The sequence below is a fragment of the Odocoileus virginianus genome, chromosome 23 (genome assembly GCF_023699985.2).
Source record: "Odocoileus virginianus isolate 20LAN1187 ecotype Illinois chromosome 23, Ovbor_1.2, whole genome shotgun sequence".
Lineage (NCBI taxonomy): Eukaryota > Metazoa > Chordata > Mammalia > Artiodactyla > Cervidae > Odocoileus > Odocoileus virginianus.
Window position 1 is genome coordinate 23,540,757 of NC_069696.1, and position 20,856 is coordinate 23,561,612.

Below are 20,856 nucleotides of genomic sequence, written 5' to 3' on the forward strand. Positions count from 1 at the left end.
AAAAGTTTTGCATTTGCTTCTGCCTGAGTCCAAAATAGTAACAACACTGGCTTATGTTTAGCATATATTCCTGCTAAGGGTAGTGCAAACTAATACCCCATAGCTACACAAAACAGTTCCTCAGGTAATCATTTTCCTTACGCAATGCCCAGGTTGACAGAGAATTCCTCAAATGTTCTCCTGGTCAGTAGGCACTGTTTTTTCCACATTTTTGCAGGTGACAATCCAGTGTCAGGGATCTCAGTCCCAGGTCTGTCCTTTCTCCTACCTCAACCAATAGGTTTAGGCCTAAAATTTCAGCACTTGTCCCATTCTAAGCAGTAAACACCCGTATCTAAGTCCACTGACATTTTCCCAGGCTACTGACATATCCATGTTGAAGTTAATGCTCAGCCTTTAAATTCCCTCATTTAATTTCCGTCATCCACAGATTTATCCTATCTTGGTTTTGGGCTAAACTTTGGATTTACATCTTTTCTTATGGTTCAGCTAATGTTTATATGTGTACACTGTGTGTGTGTGTGTGTGTGTGTGTGTGTGTGTGTGTTTGTGTATGTGTGTGTGTGTGTGTGTGTAAGGTGTCCATGTTTACTCAGCCCTACAGCTGCAAGAGCTAGAACTCTGCTGCATTTCCCAACATCCAGAGGCTGAGTCTACTTGGTTTTTCCATTGGCAACTCAAGCTCTGTGTATCAAAAATATACACATATCACAATTCCACCAAAACTTCCTATTTTGCCATAACTCATGGCACTCTGTCTTGGTTTTCCAAGTATGAAATTTTGAAAACATCTTCAATCCAGTATCCCTGTTGCACTCAATCTAGTTAGTCAACAAGCAAATTTTACAATGGCAACATTTCACTTAACATATTCTAGTAATTGTGGTGACTCAAAAATGAAATATTTATCTTTCTGAATTTTTATGCAGATCAAATGAGATAAATAGATCAGACAAGAGGCACTACAAGACTACAATAACAGATGAAATAAATTAGTTATTGAGTGACCCAGTCAACCCAACATTTGCACTTCAACTAGTAATATATCATGAATTTCAACAAATTCACATGTATCTCATAACTACCAAGAATGTACAAATGAAAAGCAAATTCATTCACTCAAAACCTGATACACATCTCTCTCATAGTTTTAATATTTCTTAATTTTTATCTTATTAGTTACCTGGGCATGAACAGTGTCTGATTTCTCTTATAAACCAAAAAATCTGTTTGAATGGATAAAAATGAACTAATTAAAAATGAATTAACTAAAATTTAGCCCACATTCTTTGCCAAGGACTTTTCCTATTTTATCTTATTTAACCTTAATAATAATTGTGTATTGTGTGTTAGTTACTCAGCCATGTCTGACTCTTTGCGACTCCATGGACTGTAGCCCACCAGGTTCCTTTGTCCATGGGATTCTCCAGGCAAGAATACTGGAGTAGGTTGCCATTTCCTTCTCCAAATAGTAATAATTAATTATTATTTAATAATCATAATAAGTAATTTCTATTGTTCCAATTCTACAGATGAGGGAATTCAGATCCATGGAAGTTAAATAATTTTGATAATGGCCATAAGTAGAATAGGACAGAATCAGGATTTTATCACATGTAACCCTATTGCAGAGCTGGAAATAGAATTTATTATTTCTTTCAGAAAAGTATATTCATATCATATTAATAGTCGGATTGCTCTCTTTGGGAAAAACTTCATGTGTTAAGTCCAGTGGCAAACGTGATACTCAACACTGACCTCAGTTCAGATTATATACATTTGCTGAGCTCTAACTTTCTGGTTCTGGAGAGTACATATCTTTCAATTTAATAATAAAGTAGCTCTTCTGGCAGTCACATCACAATGTGGACTCATTTATTTCACACATAAATAAAATAACTGAGCTTTTTCCACATGCATTAGTAATAAATTTTTCTTCCCATGTTATAACTGAGTAGTTATATTTTCTTAATCTCTGAAGACTTAAGATCCAAGAACCCAATTAAGCTCATTTTTTTGTTTGTTTGTTTTGTTTTGTTTTTAGCTCACTAATCAAGTCTGTTGACAATTTTGGAATCCTGATTGTCTCTTTCATAGTATTAATTAGCCATTCTTTCTAGGTTTTTATCAACAGTTTTCAATGTTTATAAAATCATTATAAAAGGTACTGGAGATATATTAAAAAGCTTTATTTTTCCACAAAAGACGCAAAATGATATTCTTAAATATAATACCCACTTTTTTGTCTTTATATTGATAATATTTTGATAAGAAAATGATCTAGAATAAGTAGAGTTAAAATCTTTTGTATTATAAATTCATATCTTTGTGTGAAAAAAAATTTTTCCATCTCTCGTGAAATAAACTCCATTGAAATTCTCCATTGGAGTGAATGTGATTCTAGACTTGATAGAGCTAATGTGTTTTGAAAAGCCAACTTTATTAGTGATATAGATAAAATACATTAAAATATTATAGAGTTAAAAATGATTAGCAAAGGATTAAAGAAAAAAAGATTTCTCAACAATTACTGATAAAAAATAAAAAAGAATAAGTTCAAAATAGGGCAGTTTTTTTTTAATGAAAGCTAAGTTTAAGAACATGTGAAACCTCAGAAATTAAAAAAAAAATTAAAAGCTCTTAGAACTGTGACACAAAATGTGTATAACTATCTTAACCAGAGACAGTAATTTTGATTTTAAGAATAGTTGGTCATTTCTGTGGACTGTACTTGTCATCAGTGATTTTATTTTTGAAACATCATAAGCTTAAAATACAGTATAATCAAATGATTACCTAACACCTCCAGTACCAAACTTCATTGTCCCAAGTTTGTTCTGAACTCTGATTTTTAATAATTTTGCCCTGTGTACAGTGCTTACAAAAATAAATGTATTCTGCACTCTACACAGATCTGCTATAACTTGTCTGGTTTTCCAAGTATTTTGCAGGAACCAGAGACTTTCAGTCTCTCTCTGTCTCTTCTCTCGCCCATTTTATATCAGATAATGTTAGAGTTGATATATATCAACTAGGACTGATAGTCTTAGTTTTCAGCATTCACTCAATGCAAATCATGCTTAGATCACAGGGTAACCAGTCCTGAGAATCTTTTACATGGAAACAATCATTTTTTATTCCGTTTCCTCTTCCTAGGTAGAGAGGTAGTTTAAATATATATCAGTGTCCTCTAGATTTCAATAAACTAAAAGGTATCAATCTTTTCATCTACAGCAAAATGTGGATAATGTTATCGAAGAAGTAAAAAATATATGCAGTGTTCTGGGATGTGTGGAGACCAAACAAATTACAGATGCTGTAAATGAACTAAATCTTATTCTTCAGGGAAAAGCAAAGGTAAATACACTTATTTATTACACAACAATTATTTCAATAATTAATTAAGGAGAGTGAAAGACTTTTGACTAACTGGTACATACGTATGTGTGTGTGTAAGTGTGTGCATGTGTTGCTGTTCATATATATTTCAAACATTTGGGGGTAATGAAAACCTAATTCTACTATACCAAAATGATTTAATTAAAAGGAAATTTCTTATACCTTCAAAGTGTAACTACAATATAACCTTCAAATGAGACTGAAATCTACCCTACAGTCCTACCTAGTTGAATGTGCTTATATAATAATATTCACAGGCAAGTGTTTGTATAGACTATTAATGGCTCTCATGCACATCAGTGTATGCAGAGGCAGGCACCCATGCTTGCTTGGACAAGCATTTATGCAGGAAAGAAGAGATCAGTTTTTGTGATTTTTTTTGTTGAATCTTCAAGGCACACTGCTTTGATGATCTCACATTCTATAATGATTTCCTGGTTTTTCCATTTATAAAAATGAGCACTATATGATTTTTTTTTAAATCTCAGAAATCTGATGTCGATTATATGTGATTATTGCCTAAGAAAAAGATTAGGACATCTGGTTACAATGAATTGTTCAGTCTTATTACTAGGTTAGCAGTGATAAAGTCAAAAAGATATGATACTGCTGATGATAATAACTAATACTTGATAGTGACTTGCAATGATATCTTCACTTATATATTACTTCATTTCATTTAATTTTTATTTTATTTCAATTAATCCTCACAGCAATACTTTGAAACTGGTATTTTACTGTTTATTTTAGTATTAAAATCTGATGCTTAGAGTGCTGTGTATAGACGATTAATAAGCAGCAAAATAGAAATGTGAGCTCAGGCCTCTAAACACACTTCAGTACATATGAAACTTCATAAAAGAGAGTGACTGCATGCATTCCTTATCTGTATGGATAGGAAGAGCATAGATTCTATTACCTTGAATGCACCAGTCTTGAAAGTTCAAAAAGACTGATTTACGAAGTTGACAATTATACTAATATATATAAATTGTCATACTTGTTGTTTCAAATAGGTGACTTGGTAAAAAGCAGTAATTTCTTAGTATTGGACATCCTGTGTCTTTTTTTTCCCTCAAGTGCAATTGCTTTACAATGTTGTGTTAGTTTCTGCTACATAAGGAAGTGAATCAGCTATGTGTATACATGTTCATTGAATCAGCTATATGTATACATATGTCTCCTCCCTCCTGAGTCTCCCTCCTACTCTCCCATCTCACCCTTTTAAGTCATCACAGAGCACCAAGCTGAGCTCCCTATGATATGCAGCAGCTTCTCACTAGCTATTTACACATGGTAGTGTATATATGTCAATGCTACTCTCTCAATTCATCTCCTCCTCTCCTTCACAATCACCTACCCCTGCCCCAATCCATAAGTCCGTTCTCTACATTTATGTCTCTATTCCTGCCCTGCAAATAGGTTCATCAGTACCATTTTTCTTGATTCTATATGCTTAGTCACTCAGTCATGTCCAACTCTTTGCGACCCCATGGACTGTAGCCCAGCAGGCTGCTCTGTCTGTGGCAATTCTCCAGGCAAGAAGACTGGAGTGGGTTCCCGTGCCTTCCTCCAGGGGATCCTCCCAACTCAGGGATGGAATCCAGGTCTCCCACATTGCAGGAGGATTCTTTACCATCTGAGCAACCAGGGAAGCCCAAGAATACTGGAGTGGGTAGCCAATCCCTTCTCCAGGGGATCTTCCCAACCCAGGAATCGAACTGGGGTCTCCTGAATTGCAGGCGTATTCTTTACCAGCTGAGCTACCAGGGAAGCCTGGTAGATTTCTTACATACGTGTTAATATATGGTATTTGTTTTGGCCCCTATGTCTTATTATAAATAATTACAATTGTGTTTTTTGCAATCATATGTAATAAATCCAGAATTGTAAATACCCTGTTTGCATTACATGAACAGTGACAGTGATGACTGAAGAGCAAAGTTGTTATACCAACAAAAGATTTTACAACAGCTAAAGTTAACTTATGATAACAAGCGAGAGTTAACTTGCAACAAGTTATTCATTTCTCTTGGATTACCACCTTTTGGAGATAATACGAATACTTAGAGCTGGTAACAAAATACAAAAAGCATAGGGTCATGCAGAGATGATTTGAATTTGAGATCTGCCACTTCCCAGGTGAATATACTTTGGAAAACTAATTAATTTCTCTAACTTTCAATTTTCCTCATCTCTAAAACAGAAAAAGAAAACAGAATTTGCAGGGTTCTTGCATCAGAAATAACATTAACAAATGGGCCAGATGATAGTGTATTTTGAGTGGCTCAGCGGTAAAGAATCTGTCTGCAATGGAGACCGCCTACAATGCAGAAGATGAAGGTTCAATCCCTGGGTTGGGAAGATCCCCTGGAGAAAGAAATGGCAAACCAGTCCAGCATTCTTGCCTAGGAAAACTGATGGACAGAGGAGTGTGGCAGGCTACAGTCCATGAGGTCACAAACAGACACAATCTAGCAAGCAAACCACTACCACCCATTATTATTAGTGGAAGTAGTAGAGATGTTGCTGTAGTAGTTTTTTATAATCTTCTTCATGAGGCCAAGATGAAGAGTTTAATTCACCCAAGTACCACTAAGTACTCTCTTATCTCTGGACCGTTGGTTATAGCCAACCTCATGGCAAATGCTAGAGTAGGAGGCCAGACACATGAATGTGAACACATGTCTTCCCATCTGTTAAGACCACTTGGCTGTTCTTCAGTTTTTATGTCCTGCTCTCAGTAAATCAGTAGAAACAAACAAATGATCAAAGAAGGAGGAAAATCTAATTTTAGGATGAAGCACTTCAAATGCTTTTAAAGGAGCACTTTAATTAAAAAAAAAAAAAAAAGCTTTTTAAAGAAAAGGCTTTCTTTAAACATCCATTTTCTGAAACTCCCTGTTAAAAAAAAAATGACAGTTTTCTCAAAAATATCAAACTTTCAACATATCTGAAGCAAAAGAATCCTTCAAGGAGAAACAAAGTATTTCCTAGGAAAATATGGACAATCACAATAATCAAGAGAAGCCCATATCATATTTCACATTTCTTCTATACTTCTGAGCACTAAATTGTATGTGACTATTCATGCATAGAAATGAAGAAAAGAATTGACATTTACCAGTTTTATTTCATATATGCCAAGAATCAAAATAAATAGTTGAATATCCCCAAGTAAACAGATTCTGCTTGAGTACATTTTGAAAATTAACTTACTCAACATCATTCAGATATTTTGTCCATCCCTTTTCTCAACATATCTTAACTATAAGCCCACCTATATAAGAAAATCAGCACAAGTAGTAAGTATATTTTACATTATTTCTGTAGTAACCAACTAATAATTTGGCTAATAATGCCAAAGTAATTCAATCTATCCACCCACCATAAACCTAAAACTAAAGAAACACTGAGAAATATGTCTTCTGCCAACAAACTCAAATTTCAAAGCTGTCCTTTTTCTTGGCTGCATTTTTAGGTCAACTAGCAAAACACTATTTCCTGCCATACCGGGAACTAATTATTTACTAAATGTAAGTTTTGGCAAAATGAAGAATTATATCACGAATGCAGTTGTACTCCATCTATACTTCATGCTCCCACCTAGCACTGGAAACAATTTTCCATTCTTTAGCATTATATTCCAGAAGCTCACATAATATATTTCCATTAAATATGCAATAAACAAACTACAAATAAAAAATGCAGTCTTACACACTGTGCTGTAGGTGGGTGTCATGATGATTTTAAAATACAAGCTTACATTTCTGAATAAACTGACTTCTAGTTAAGTCATGGTAACGTGTTTAACAATCTCACCCACAAAGCTGGGGTAAAGATCTCATTGTTCAGCTTAGTGGTTGAATCTATGCTCAGATGACCTATTTTACCTAAGAGAAATGCTTCTGAGAAGGTTCATGTGAATGATATTCTTCAATGAAAAGTTATATAAATGTTTAATTACATTCTAAACATGACAGAAAACTTTTCTCTCTTAAAGGAATACTCTAACAAGTTCCTTGATACAGGAAAACAATTATTCCCTAGTTTGTTTATTTGAGAAATCAAGCTTTTCATTAATTGGATTTCCTTCAAAGCAAACTTGTCAAAGCAAAATTTCAAAAAAAATTTAGTGTCAATTAAAATGGATCTTGTTAAAAAACTGAATTTGCTTTTGGACTCAAATGTAACTTTTAGTGAATCTGTGAATCACCTACCGTATATAGTTTTCATGATAATGAAGTTATAGCCAGTAAATTCTAAACCACTAAAGTAACTCCAGGTGTACAATAAACATAAACAAACAAGCAAGTAAAAATCACCATGCTAATGGATACAAATTTAAATGATGATGAAAAACACAAATTTCAGATAGTATTTTTTTTTAATTCAGGATACAATCTCAAGTGTTTGACTACCAGTTTCTCTTTTTAATCCTACAAAATAAAGAAATGAAACTATACAGTGAATCTGTATGATTTTTTTAAGCCTCTATCTAAGTGACTGTTAAAATAAGAACTGAACACACTAAACAGAGAAAATTGACAAATCTTTTATACTAAAATATCAGTCTCCGTTGTGGAAGGGGGATTGGATTTTGGGACCATCCGTGGGTGTGTGCTGAATTGCTTCAGTCATGTCCGACTCTTTCCGACCCTATGGACTGTAGCCCGCCAGGCTCCTTTGTCCATGGGATTCTCCAAGAAAGAAACTGGAGTGGGTTGCCATACTCTCATCCAGGGGATCTTCCCCACCCACGGATCAAACCTGGGTCTCCTGCATTGCAGGCAGATTTTTTTTACTGTCTGAACCACCAGAAGCTATTTTGCCACCAGGCAATATCTGCAGAACTGTTCAAATAATACTAAGAAACATGAGTTTATGCTAGAAATTTTTTTCCTTGAATCAAATAACAAAGATTGCTGATGATGACAGTTAGAAGACTTTTCTTTCATCTTACAATTTAGATTTCCTGTTTAATAAGTAATATTGATATAGGACACCAAGAAATGCATTTTCCTTTTATCATGGCAGAGAAATTTATGTATGTAGATTGTGGACATTATTGGTTTGGTTTTCCAAATTTGTTTTCCGAATAACAAGTGTATCTTTGGACCTATTTTTTTTTTTTTTTCAGAATCTTCATCAAAATTCAGACGCTTCAGCAAAAGGTAAAACATACGTGCATCCAAGTATTTTTTAAATAAACAATTTCTAAAGTCAAAAATAATTTAATTTTTGCAAATATGGTGATAACACACACACAAAATATTTTTGAGGGAAAAAACTTTTGTTAAAACTCTTTTTACTGACGGTAGTAATTATTCTGCAAGTGAATAAAAATCCACTGCCTTTGAGCCTGAGATTTTTTAAAAAATAAAGTCAAGAAAGCTATAAAAATAAAAGGAATTCTGAAAATGCCCTTATTATCATTCTAAGAAAAAATAAAATTTTATTTAACTAATGATATTATGATGTAAGAGAAGTCAAAAATGTAGCAGATGTCTTTCTTCAAGGTCATTAATTTCCATTTTAAAATCAAGCTCTATTTGAAACACCAACTTAATGTATCAGGCAGGAGGATTTGGTTCTGAAATATTTAAGTCTTTGCCGAAGCTCTGAGCCTACAAAACTGTAAGCCACAGGAGGACTGGGCCTCTGTTGAAAAGGGTAGATAGTGTGATGTACAGCAATGAGTCTGGCTTCTGGAATCAGGCAGAACTGGTTTTGAATTCCAACTGCCCATTTTTTGACTCTGATAGTAAAGAATGAAACTCTCTGATCCTCAGTTTTCCTAATATGAATAAAGGATACGACAGTATGTAAAGTGCAGGGTGTGGTCAATATTGCTCTTGTTTGCACTGGCAGATCATATTTGGCTTATGAACACTTATGAGAATCTTAAAGGAAATAATCTGACTCACAAATGTTCAACTAACACTGTCAAAGGCGACAGTGAAAGCACAAACAATAATTCTGACCTGCCCTCTATACCCTTAGTGGTTTTCAGTAGAAAGTTATGTATAGCAGGATATCCTGTCAATTCTAATTCCCACCACTCAAAAGAAGATACAGTAAGTCCCCTACACATGAACCTTCAAGTTGCAAACTTTGAAAGATGCAAACGTGTGTTCAGGCATGAGTGAAACTGCAGCTTGCCCTCCATCTCCTACTGCTAATGATTCTTCAGCTCCACTATCTCCCACCTCCTCCTCTCCATCTCCAGTCAGTAACTTCTCACCTATTCACTTGATGTCAGTCTCTGTACCCAAGCTGTTGGACTGTACTACTGTACTTTTCAAGGCACTGTACTATCAGATTAAAAATATTTTTGTTTGCTTTTTATATGTTATTTGTGTGAAAAGTATTATAAATCTATTACAGTACAGAACTATATAGTTGATTGTGTTAGCTGGGTACCTAGGCTAACTTTGTTGGACTTACAAACAAATTGGACTTACAAATGCACTCTCAGAACTGAACTCATTCATATATAGAGGACTTACTGTATTCAATACATAGGAAGAACTCCCCCACTTCACATCACAGATGAAAACGTGATAGCAAAGGGTAAGGGCAAAAAACCTGTGCTAGTGCAAAAATCCCTATTCCAAGCATTCACATAATAAAACTCCAGAGCACCACCAAGGAAGGGAAGAGATAGACACCCCCTAACAATCTTCCTAGCATAGAATACAAGTAGAAGAACGAGGAGTGAATAAGTCAGAGGTATGCCTATATGAAACTGGCCTTTTCTTCCTTTCTATTAGGAATGTTGGAATAAACTCCTCTCATCCTATGTTCTTCAGGGGTCAGGATAGGAGAGTCCACAAAACTGCAAGAAATGTTCCCAGGGACTTATAATCCATGCTAAATCATCACAGAAAAGGAATTAATTCTGGATTAAAAATTCTCCATCTGCAGCTCTCATAAACTTTTCATAAATCATACTTCTCATTCTACAAGATAAATATATTTTTCTAGTATTTTATTATGTAGAAACACCTTACAGTAGTTTAAAAAGCAGAAAGGAAGAGTGCTGAAATGACAACAAAATGAAATGAACATTTGCCAGTAGATACATGCAGTTGCTTTCTATTTAAGTACTCTGAAATAAAAGTCTAGAGCCCTCTTTACACAAAATGTTGATCTAACAACAAGCCACTATTATTGATGATTCTGATTCTCATACTTAATATTCTTATGGATTCTCTGCAATATACTTTGAAGCTAAGAGATCTGATCATACCTGTGCTCTACACCAGCATTCATTAAATCTGGCATGTTGCCGTTTGTGTAAACAAAGTTTATTTGGAACATGAAAAACAAACCAGATTTTAATACAGATTATGTTTGCAAGGAAAACACAGACTTCACTGAACAGAAGTACAGAAAGTGACAAAAGAGCAACAACACGGGGACTATTTTCCATTCAAAAGTACATTAGAATAAAGTCATGTACTCTTACTCCTTCATTCCATAAAAAGGCAAACAAAACATTCTAATTAATGCATTTTAATCACCTATATATTGCCATTGCTTATTTCCTGTTATTACAAGTCTTTTCTCATTGCAAAATCAGGTACAATAAACATTTTCCCATATTTCACCAATCTCTATCCTACCTTAAAGAAGCAAATTCTAACCTAGAACTGTATTTCTGCAAAAAAGTAAAAAGTGGAGCTTGAGTAATTAGCCCAATAATTAAGATTCTCTAAAATATGTGCTGGGGCTTGAATTAAGGAGATCTCTAACTCAACTTTATGATTTATTTTAACATGCATTCAATTGCACAAGATTGGGAATTATTAACAAGAAGTCTGTACTTCCTGCTTCAGAATACAATTTGAGGACCAGAGAAACAAGATGCTTTTATAAATTTATAATTCTCTGCCTCCTGTTGTTCAGGAGAAACCCTGCTGGTTGGCCTCCAGAGTTTGATGAGACCTCTTTAAAGACTATTTTTATGCGCCTTTCCTCTTCTGTTTCATTAATTGCTACTGCTGATTTCTCAGAGAATTTTAATTAGAGTTCTTTCACTCTGCTTGTCACCTCAGGCTGTTTCAACAAAGGGCACAATTTTAGAAACACAGCAAGTGAGTAGAACTTGGCCATCTCATAAATTTTGCACAAATTTATGAATAACTAAGTGAATAATAGCATGTGTTGGACAACAACAACAAAATGTTTAATTACGGGCAGAGCTACTGAGGGACAGGATGTGGGAAGAAGCTCCATGCAGAAGCTGGCCTCTTTCCTGGGCAATGGAACACGGCACACATACTATTGGAGGAAGTGTCTAGCTCATTCTGCCAATTTCTTGAAGCAACTAAGAACCATAAGAATCTGCTCACAATGCAGGAGACCCCAGTTGGATTCCTGGGTTGGGAAAGACACCCTGGGGGAGGGCACAGCAAGCACTCCAGTAATCTTCACTGGAGAGTCCCCATGGACAGAGGTATCTGGTGGGCTACAATCCATGGGGTTGGAAGGAGTTCTTTCTCTACAGCTGAGCAACGAAGCACAGCACAGAAGAACCAAAAAGCAATTTCCGTTTTGGAAACTACTTATGAGAAAGTGCATGTGTCTCAAAAAAACAATAATACTGTGTGATGTGACTCCACACTGAATATGCTTAGGCCAAATTTGTGACTTGTTCCACTTGTTACACTCATCATCTTTTTATCTTTATTATTATTATTATTATTGGTTGAACTGCACGGCTGATAGGATCTTAGCTCGAATCTCACCTACTGCAGTTTAAGTGTCCGGATTCTTAACTACTGGACCACCCAGGAGCCCCAGCCCCACACTTGGCCCCTTTCATGATCTTAATGGACATTTCTTTTTCTACAACTCAAAATATAAAAACCTTTAAAATATGGTACAGTGTGTGGATCACAATAAATTGTGGAAAATTCTGAAAGAGATGGGAATACCAGACCACCTGACCTGCCTCTTGAGAAACCTGTATGCAGGTCAGGAAGCAACAGTTAGAACTGAACATGGAACAACAGACTGGTTCCAAATAGGAAAAGGAGTACGTCAGGCTGTATATTGTCACCCTGCTTATTTAACTTATATGCAGAGTACATCATGAGAAATGCTGGGCTGGAAGAAGCATAAGCTGGAATCAAGATTGCCAGGAGAAATATTAATAACCTCAGATATGCAGATGACACCACCCTTATGGCAGAAAGTGAAGAGGAACTAAAAAACCTCTTGATGAAAGTGAAAGAGGAGAGTGAAAAAGTTGGCTTAAAGCTTAACATTCAGAAAACTAAGATCATGGCATCTGGTCCCATCACCTCATGGGAAATAGATGGGGAGACAGTGGAAACAGTGTCAGACTTCATTTTTGGGGGCTCCAAAATCACTGAGGATGGTGACTGCAGCCATGAAATTAAAAGAGGACGCTTACTCCTTCAAAGGAAAGTTATGACCAACCTAGATAGCATATTAAAAAGCAGAGACATTACTTTACCAACAAAGGTCCGTCTAGTCAAGGCTATGGTTTTTCCAGTCGTCATGTATGGATGTGAGAGTTGGACTGTGAAGAAAGCTGAGCGCCGAAAAATTGATGCTTTTGAACTGTGGTGTCAGAGAAGACTCTTTAGAGTCCCTTGGACTGCAAGGAGATCCATCCAGTCCATCCTAAAGGAGATCAGTCCTGGGTGTTCATTGGAAGGACTGATGCTGAAGCTGAAACTCCAGTACTTTGGCCACCTCATGCGAAGAGTTGACTCATTGGAAAAAACCCTGATGCTGGGAGGGATTGGGGGCAGGAGGAGAAGGGAGCGACAGAGGATGAGATGGCTGGATGGCATCACCGACTCGATGGGCATGAGTCTGAGTAACCTCAGGGAGTTGGTGATGGACAGGAAGGCCTGGTGTGCTGCAATTCATGGGGTCTCGAAGAGTCGGACAAGACTGAGTGACTGAACTGAACTGAACTGAACCGAACTAAAATAAAATGTTATGAGAATTTTTAAAAAATCACAACAGATCTTGAGAACATAAGATCTGAGGATGCGCTTGTTCTGACAATGTCTCCTCAGCTGCCAAGGGCTTGGCCACCTCGCTCTTCTGGGCTGTGGTCTTGGGGACTCACGGCTGCACATGACCCAGCCGCCCGAGGGGTGGGAGAGGCGGGACGGAGGGAGGGCGAGGAAGGAGCCCGCCCTGGACCTGGCATTCGGGACCCCATCTGGGACAGGTGAGCACCACCAGCCCTGCTCAACCAGTGGACTAAACCTGCAATCCGGAGAGCGAGAACAGGCATTCAGGCCGGACCACTCCAAAGCCAAGGCTACACAGCCCTACTCTGCAATTGACACTCCCAGTACCACGTGGACGCCTCGCTTGAAAAGGCCCGCACTCTGCCCGCAGAGTCGCGAACCACAACTAACTGGTGTCCGATTGGCAAGCTTGGGGTTGAAATGGAGGGAAATTGTCCATTGGTCTGTCCCTCACGCTACAGAAACCTCAGTCATCATCTGCGAACACCTGCCAGGCGTCTGTAAACTTAGCTCAGCCCTGCTGGGGAAAGGCTGCCAGTCGAGGCTGACCAGCTCCTGTCTCGGCCCTTTTCCTCCGGGAAATAGAGGCTGTACGGTAACCCGAGACAGAAGTCGGATGGAGGCTGACTTCTGGAGCAGCAATCATGGGCATGGGCGGAGGCCTAGCATCAGGAGGAAGGGGAGAGGACCTTCTGCCTTTACCCACACAGGCTGGCTCCGCCCATCCCTCCGCCAGGGCTCCATCACGTTCTCCGTGGTCCCGCCCAGAAGCCGAGGATTGCTGCGGATGCTTAGAGGCATGGGCTTCAGGCCTCCGGACAAGGTGTCTCCCTCCCAAGTACCGCCTGGAGGGCCGGCTCTCCTCCGGGAGGCTCTTCTCCGCAGCCCGGCGTCCAGTCCCCACGTGGGAACCGCCTCCAAGAACAATGTTTCTCCCCTCTGTCTTCCCCGCACTGGCGGCACTGCCTTTTCATTCAATTTCTCCAGAACAAGGCGGCCGAAAAGTAGAAGTTTCTGAAATTCGGCATTTCCGTACATAATTCTGGCCCACGCATTTCCGTACATATTTCTGGCACAGGATGGATAGAGGAACGCATGGCTTTCTGCCTCACTCTCGTCTACCAAGACCGGCCTGTGGGATTTAAGGAGGCCTTTTGGGGGGATTGGACAAGGCCCGAAGTACCGAGGGGTCTTGATCACGACCACAGGAGCCTTGCGACCCCCGACCTACGAGGCTTGTCAGCAAAGTCAGGCATGAGTGACTCAGAGGGGTAGGAGGGCTCCATTCATAACACTTCATATTATACACTTATCTCTTAAAACCCTTTGTCACTTAAGTATTTGTCCATTAAAGAGTTTCGTCTTCTAGGTAAAAAAGGAATAATTTTTAAAATACAGTTTTTTACACGAGATTATTCACCTAACTTCTGAAACAACATAGTTGAATATTAAAAATAATTGCAGGTCATGAGCATCTTACAATTTTCAATGCATTGACTACTGCATACAAAATGTCAGCAGTGAGTGTCCCTGTTAAGTGTCTGACAGTGAATCCTACCCAGGGATGACATTCATCATCCTCAGGTTTCTCCATCCTAATGGCACCAGATTCGTATCTAAGTCCACCAGTTCTGCCTAGTCTATTTCATCAGCCTTTTCTGCTCCCTCCCACTCAGGTTGGAGTTTGTCCAGCAAAGAGGGTTTAACGAGAGGGAGAATACCATTCTCAGAAGAATTTACCTTAAATTTAATGATCAGGGGACGCTTTTCATGTGCTCTAAGGTAAATTGGCACGGCATCTAGCAGACATTTCAAAACTATTGGTCCCTGTACTTAGTCATTTTTCTTCATTTTTTTCTTAATTTTTTCTTACTTCATGACAAGTCACTTTTAGGATAATCAATAGACTCCCTACAAATAACAATGGTAAAACTCCAGCAAGGCTTCGATTTTCAAGAAATATACTAAATGTCATAAATCTTTTTTTCTAAACTTACCTCGGATCCCAGCCATGTACTAGCACTCTTTTTATGGCAGCATAATGTGTATGATTAGTGTTCAGTTAATGGCACACATAGCATAATCAAACTTATTATAATTAATTCCTTAGATAGAGTTTGTTTAAAGTAGGGATAAACCACACAGAAAACATGTCCCTTGTCTGAACATTAATTCTAAACAATAATAATCTAGGCCAAAAATTTTGTGAATTATAGTTGATCAGAATGCCAAATTGATAACCCAGAATTATGATTTGTGATTACAGGCTGTGCTTCCCAAATTTATGCAATTGAAGAAATGAAAGCTTATTAATTACACTATAGCAGCTACCCCAGGCTGCATACAGAGGCACAGATGGCTAATTGGCTTCAGTTGGTAGAGGGTCATTTTAATTCAATTTTCTTTAAATTTTGTTATAAAAAGTTTCAAAGCTGTAAAGAATGGTTTGTGATAAATATGACCCTTCACAGATGACCTAGTTTCTATCCCTCTCCCCGCCCTCTCCCCAGGTTTGATAGAGAAAGTGACAACTGAACTATCCACATCCATCTATCAGCTAATTGATATCCATTGCAGCAGCTTCTATGCAGATTTCCAGCCTCTACATGCACCTCTGTATAGAGTCTCCTTTGAAAATCTTGGGGTCCCTTCCCACCTTAGCTTCACAGTGTATGCAGCTCACAATATTCCAGAAACCTGGGTGCACAGGTGAGTAGTGATGCCTTTTCCACAAAAGGGTTAATTAGTTTTGTGTAGCTTCTAGTTGAGTATAATTTGCCTTGTTCTTATTTGCAGAAGCAAGTATTTCATCTTGAAATTTAATCAGCATGGATGTATCCATGTTCTTAAAATCATTCACACTTTTATTTCCAGTCCAGTGCACATTTCTTTTCTCTCAAGTCTTCTCCCATTCTCCTGTTAAAAATAACTGCATGTTGTCAATATATCATAAGAGAAACAGAAAATGCCCACCTTCACATAGTGATTGCCCTAAATTTTTCATTTTTTATGTTTGAGTTTAAATGACTGATGCCAATTAACACAGGGTGAGAATGTGCACACACATACAAGGAGTTGGAGAATATTTAAAAATAGAAAGAAATCACTTTGATCCCTATCAAGTTGTGAGTGGTAAATATTTTGTGAGATTAGTACCTTGATAAAGTAAAAATTAGCCAAGAGTTACTTGAGTTACAATAGAAATTAACCACAATTATGCATGGAACATTGCCAGGTTTGAGGTTAATTCTGCTATGTACTATTTTCTTGAGTAACATAATTAGAGTAATATTATAATAATTATTTTAAATTCCTTATGGATTAAATCTGTAAGAGAATACTGATTAAATCAAATTAAAAGTGATAAGAGAATAGTAATTTTCTAATGGATTTATTGCACCCACTGCACTTAGCATCTCAAAGAAAGGCTAAAAGAAACAGTTTTAGTTAAAAGAGAAATAAGTTTTATCTTGGTCTGTATTTTTGCAAATGGAAACTGTGCAAAATTTATGAGTCAATTATAATGAAAATTTTACCTTCGTATGTAAAAAAGAAAAACGACTATCTATGGATCTCACATAAACATTCTTTAAAACCCATGGGATGATTCTTTTACACTTTTTCTCTTTCTTAATTTTATGAAGTATTTTAGGAGGATGATGTATAATGTAACAAACTGCAACTAGAATGTTTTCATAATTTTTAAACCTTTAGTATATCCTTATTGATTCTAATTCACCTGGAAAAACCATGTAGCCAGATAAATACTGAGAAAGCTATATACATACAGCTTCTATTTATGTATGTGGAAAATTTAGTTTTGTTTATTTTTCTATTGTTTCACTATTCTATTTTCTTTTGCTTCTAATCTTTATTATTTTCTTTCTTCTTTTAATTTTTATCTTAGTTTGTTCTTTGTTTTCTGGTTCCTTGAATATAGATTTAGATTGTTTATTTGTGAACTTCTTTCATTTTTAATTTTTTAAATCTGTTTTTGAAATTTTTATTGCAGCATAGTTGATTTACAATGTTGTGTTAGTTTCTGCTGTAAAGTGAATCTGTTATACATATACATGTATCTGCTCTTATAGATTCTTTTCCCATAGAGGTGATTAAAGAGTATTGAAAAGACTTCCTGTGCTATATAGTAGGTCCTTACTAGTTATCTACTTTATAAATATATAGTAGTGTATATATATCAGTCCCAATCTCCCAATTTATCCCTCCCCTCCCCCACTTCCCTGCCTGGTAACCATGTTTGTTTTCTGCATCTGTGACTCTATTTCTATTTTGTAAATAAGGTCATGTGTGTGTGTTAAGTCGTTTCAGTTGTGCCTGACTCTTTGCAACCCTTTGGACTGTAGCCTGCCAGGCTTCTCTGTCCATGGGATTTTCCAGGCAGTACTGGAGTAGGTTGCCTTGCCCTTCTCCAGGGGATTTTCCCGATGCAAGGATCAAACCCATATCTCTTAACATCTCCTGAACAGGCAGGTGAGCTCTTTACCACTAGTGCCACCTGGAAAGCCCAAATAAGGTCATTTGTACTTTTTTTTAGATTCCACTTATAAGTGATATCACACAATTTTTGTCTTTCTCCATCTAACTTTACTCAGTATGAAAATTTCTAAGTTCATTCATGTTGCTGCAAACGGCATTATTTTATTCTTTTTATGACTGAGTAATATTCCACTGTATACATGTATCACATCGTCTTTATCCATTCCTCCATTGATGGACACTGAGGTTGCTTGCATGTCCTGGCTACTGTAAATAGTGCTGCAATGAATATTGGGATGCATGGTTTTCTCCAGATATATGCCCAGGAATGGGATTGCTGGATCATATGGTAGCTCTATTTTTAGCTTCTTGAGGAACCTACATACTGTTCGCCATAAAGGCAATACCAATTTACGTTCTCACCAACAGTGTAGGAGAGTTCCCTTTCCTCTACGCCTTCTCTAGCACTTATTGTTTGTAGACTGTCTGATAATGGCCGTTCTGACCAGTGTGAGGTGGTACCTCATTGTAGTTTTTATTTGATCTTTCTTCTTTGAATGTAAGCATTTATTGCTTTAAACTTCTTTTTTAGAACTGATTTTGCTATATCTCATAAGTTTTGTTATGGTATGTGTTTTCATATTTTATGATATTTTCTAATTTCCCTTTTGATTTCCGTTTGACCCATTGGTTGTTCCAAAGTACTCATTTCTCACTTATGTAGAGTCTAAAAATCAAAATGAAAACTGACTCTCAGAGAACAACAAGTGGTTGCCAGAAGGAAAGGGGTGGGTTGGGGGTGAAATAGGTGAGGAGGATTAAGTGCCATAAATCTCCAGTTATATAACTAATAACTCACATGGATGTGTTAATAATATACAGCATAAGAAACATGAATCAATGATATTTTAATACCTTTTTATGAGGACAGATGGTTACTTAACTTATCATGGTCATCATTTCATAATGTATGCAAACATCAGATCATTATGTAGTACACCTGGAACTAATGTAATATTGTACAATAACTATATTTCAGTAAAATAAAAAAAGAGACAGAAACTAAGAAGTGTTAATTAACATTAATTTGAGAATTTTTCCAGTTTTTTTTTTTCCTGCCACTGATTTCTATTTGTATTCCATTGTGGTCGGAAAATATACTTGATACGATTTCAATTTTTTAAAATTTGTGAAAACTTGTTCCGTGACCAATTTTGTGATCTGTGCTAAAGAAAGATCCAAGCTTGAGAGGAATGCATATTGCCCTGAGGTTAGGTGGAATGTTCTATAAATGTCTATTAGGTTCATCTGGACTATAATGTTATTAAAACCCTCTGTTTCCTTATTGAGCTTCTGTCTGATTGTTCTATTCCTTGTAACCAGTATTGCGATCTTCTGTTATTATTGTGTTATTTTCTAGTTCTCCTTTTCATCCCTTCAATGTTTGCTTAATATATTTGCTTCAATTTAGGGTGCATGTATATTTACAGTTATTGTATCTTCTTGGTAAATTGACCTCTTTATCATCATATGTTTTCGTCTGTTGTGACAGCTTTAACTTAAAGTCTGTTTTGTCTTGTTTAAGTATGGCCAATCATGCTCTTTTGATTATCATATCTTTTTCTGTCCTTTCACTTTCAGGTGTGTCCTTAAATCTAAAGTATATGCCTTGTAGACAGCATATGGTTGGATCTTGTTTACTAGTCCATTCAGTAATGCTGTTTCTTCTCATTGTAGAATTTAATTTATATCTAATATAATTAATGATAGAGAAGGACTTACTTTTGCCAGTTTTTTGCTTGTTTTCTGTGTTGTAGCATTTTTGTCCCTCTTTTCCTGTCTTGCCACTTTCCTTGTGTCCCGATGAGTTTCTATAATGGTACACTTCAATTCCTTTCTTATATTCTTTTGCGTATCATCTATATTGTGGTTGTTTTCTTTGTGGTGACAATGGGCCTTACATAAAACATACTATATTTAAAACACTGATTTATGCTGATAATAACTTCACTTTTTAAAATTTTGTTATAATATCACTTTAGTCATATACAAAGACTCTCCTCTTCTTCCTTCATCATACTTTATGTTACTAATATCACAAATTGCATCTTCTTAAATTTTATATATTGTTATTATTAAAGTTTTCTATACTTTGTCCTTTTAAGTTCTGTAGCAGAGTTAAAAGTTATTCATGTATCACCATTACAGTCTTACAGTATTCTGTATTTGTCTATATGTTTCCCTTTACCAGCAAGCTTTCATACTTTCATATGGTCTCCTGTTGCTATCTAGCATCCTTTCATTTCCACTTGAAGGACTCCCTTTAGCATTTCATGTTGTCAGGTCTAGTGCTGATGAACTCCCTCAGCTTTTTACCTGAGGAAGTATTTATTTCTCCTTCATTTTTGAAGGACAGCTTTGCCAGATACAATATTTTTTTTTCTTTCAGAACTTTGCGTATATCATCTCACTCCCTCTGGCCTTCAAGGTGTCTGCTGAGAAATCTGCTGAAAAGCTGATGAGATCCCTTTTATGTGGCAGATCACTTTTCTCTTGCTGCTTTCAAAGTTCTGTCTTTGTACTTGACTTCCAACAGTTTAATTTTAATGTTTTAGTATGGTCTTCCTTGGGCTCATCCTAGTTTAGCCCATTAGGCTTCTTGAAATTGGATGTCCATTTCCTTTCCCACAATTAATAAGTTTTCAGCCATTATTTCTTCAAATCAGCTTTCTGTCTCTTTCTCTCAGTCATCTTCTGGGACTCAAATAATGTGTTTGTTTGTCCTGTTGATTGTGTCCCGTAAGCCCCTTAGACTTTCTCCACTCTTCATTTTTCTTGTTTCTCTGAATAATTTCAAATACCTATGTTTGAGCTCACAGATTTTTTTCTTCTGCCTGATCCATGTGTGTTCTTGAACCCACCTATTGATTTTTTTCAA

General features: G+C 36.6%; 1 protein-coding gene across 5 annotated transcripts in view; it reads left to right on the forward strand.

Moving 5' to 3' along the window:
* The window catches only part of PIK3C2G (phosphatidylinositol-4-phosphate 3-kinase catalytic subunit type 2 gamma), a 440,932-nt gene that overhangs the window by 106,644 nt on the left and 313,432 nt on the right, over positions 1-20,856 (forward strand). For all 5 annotated transcript variants that reach the window (XM_070453682.1, XM_070453686.1, XM_070453683.1 and 2 more), the window contains 3 exons: positions 3,235-3,357; positions 8,540-8,573; positions 15,932-16,130. In XM_070453682.1, coding sequence (XP_070309783.1) covers positions 3,235-3,357; positions 8,540-8,573; positions 15,932-16,130 — 356 coding nt within the window. The remainder of the gene's footprint in view (positions 1-3,234; positions 3,358-8,539; positions 8,574-15,931; positions 16,131-20,856) is intronic.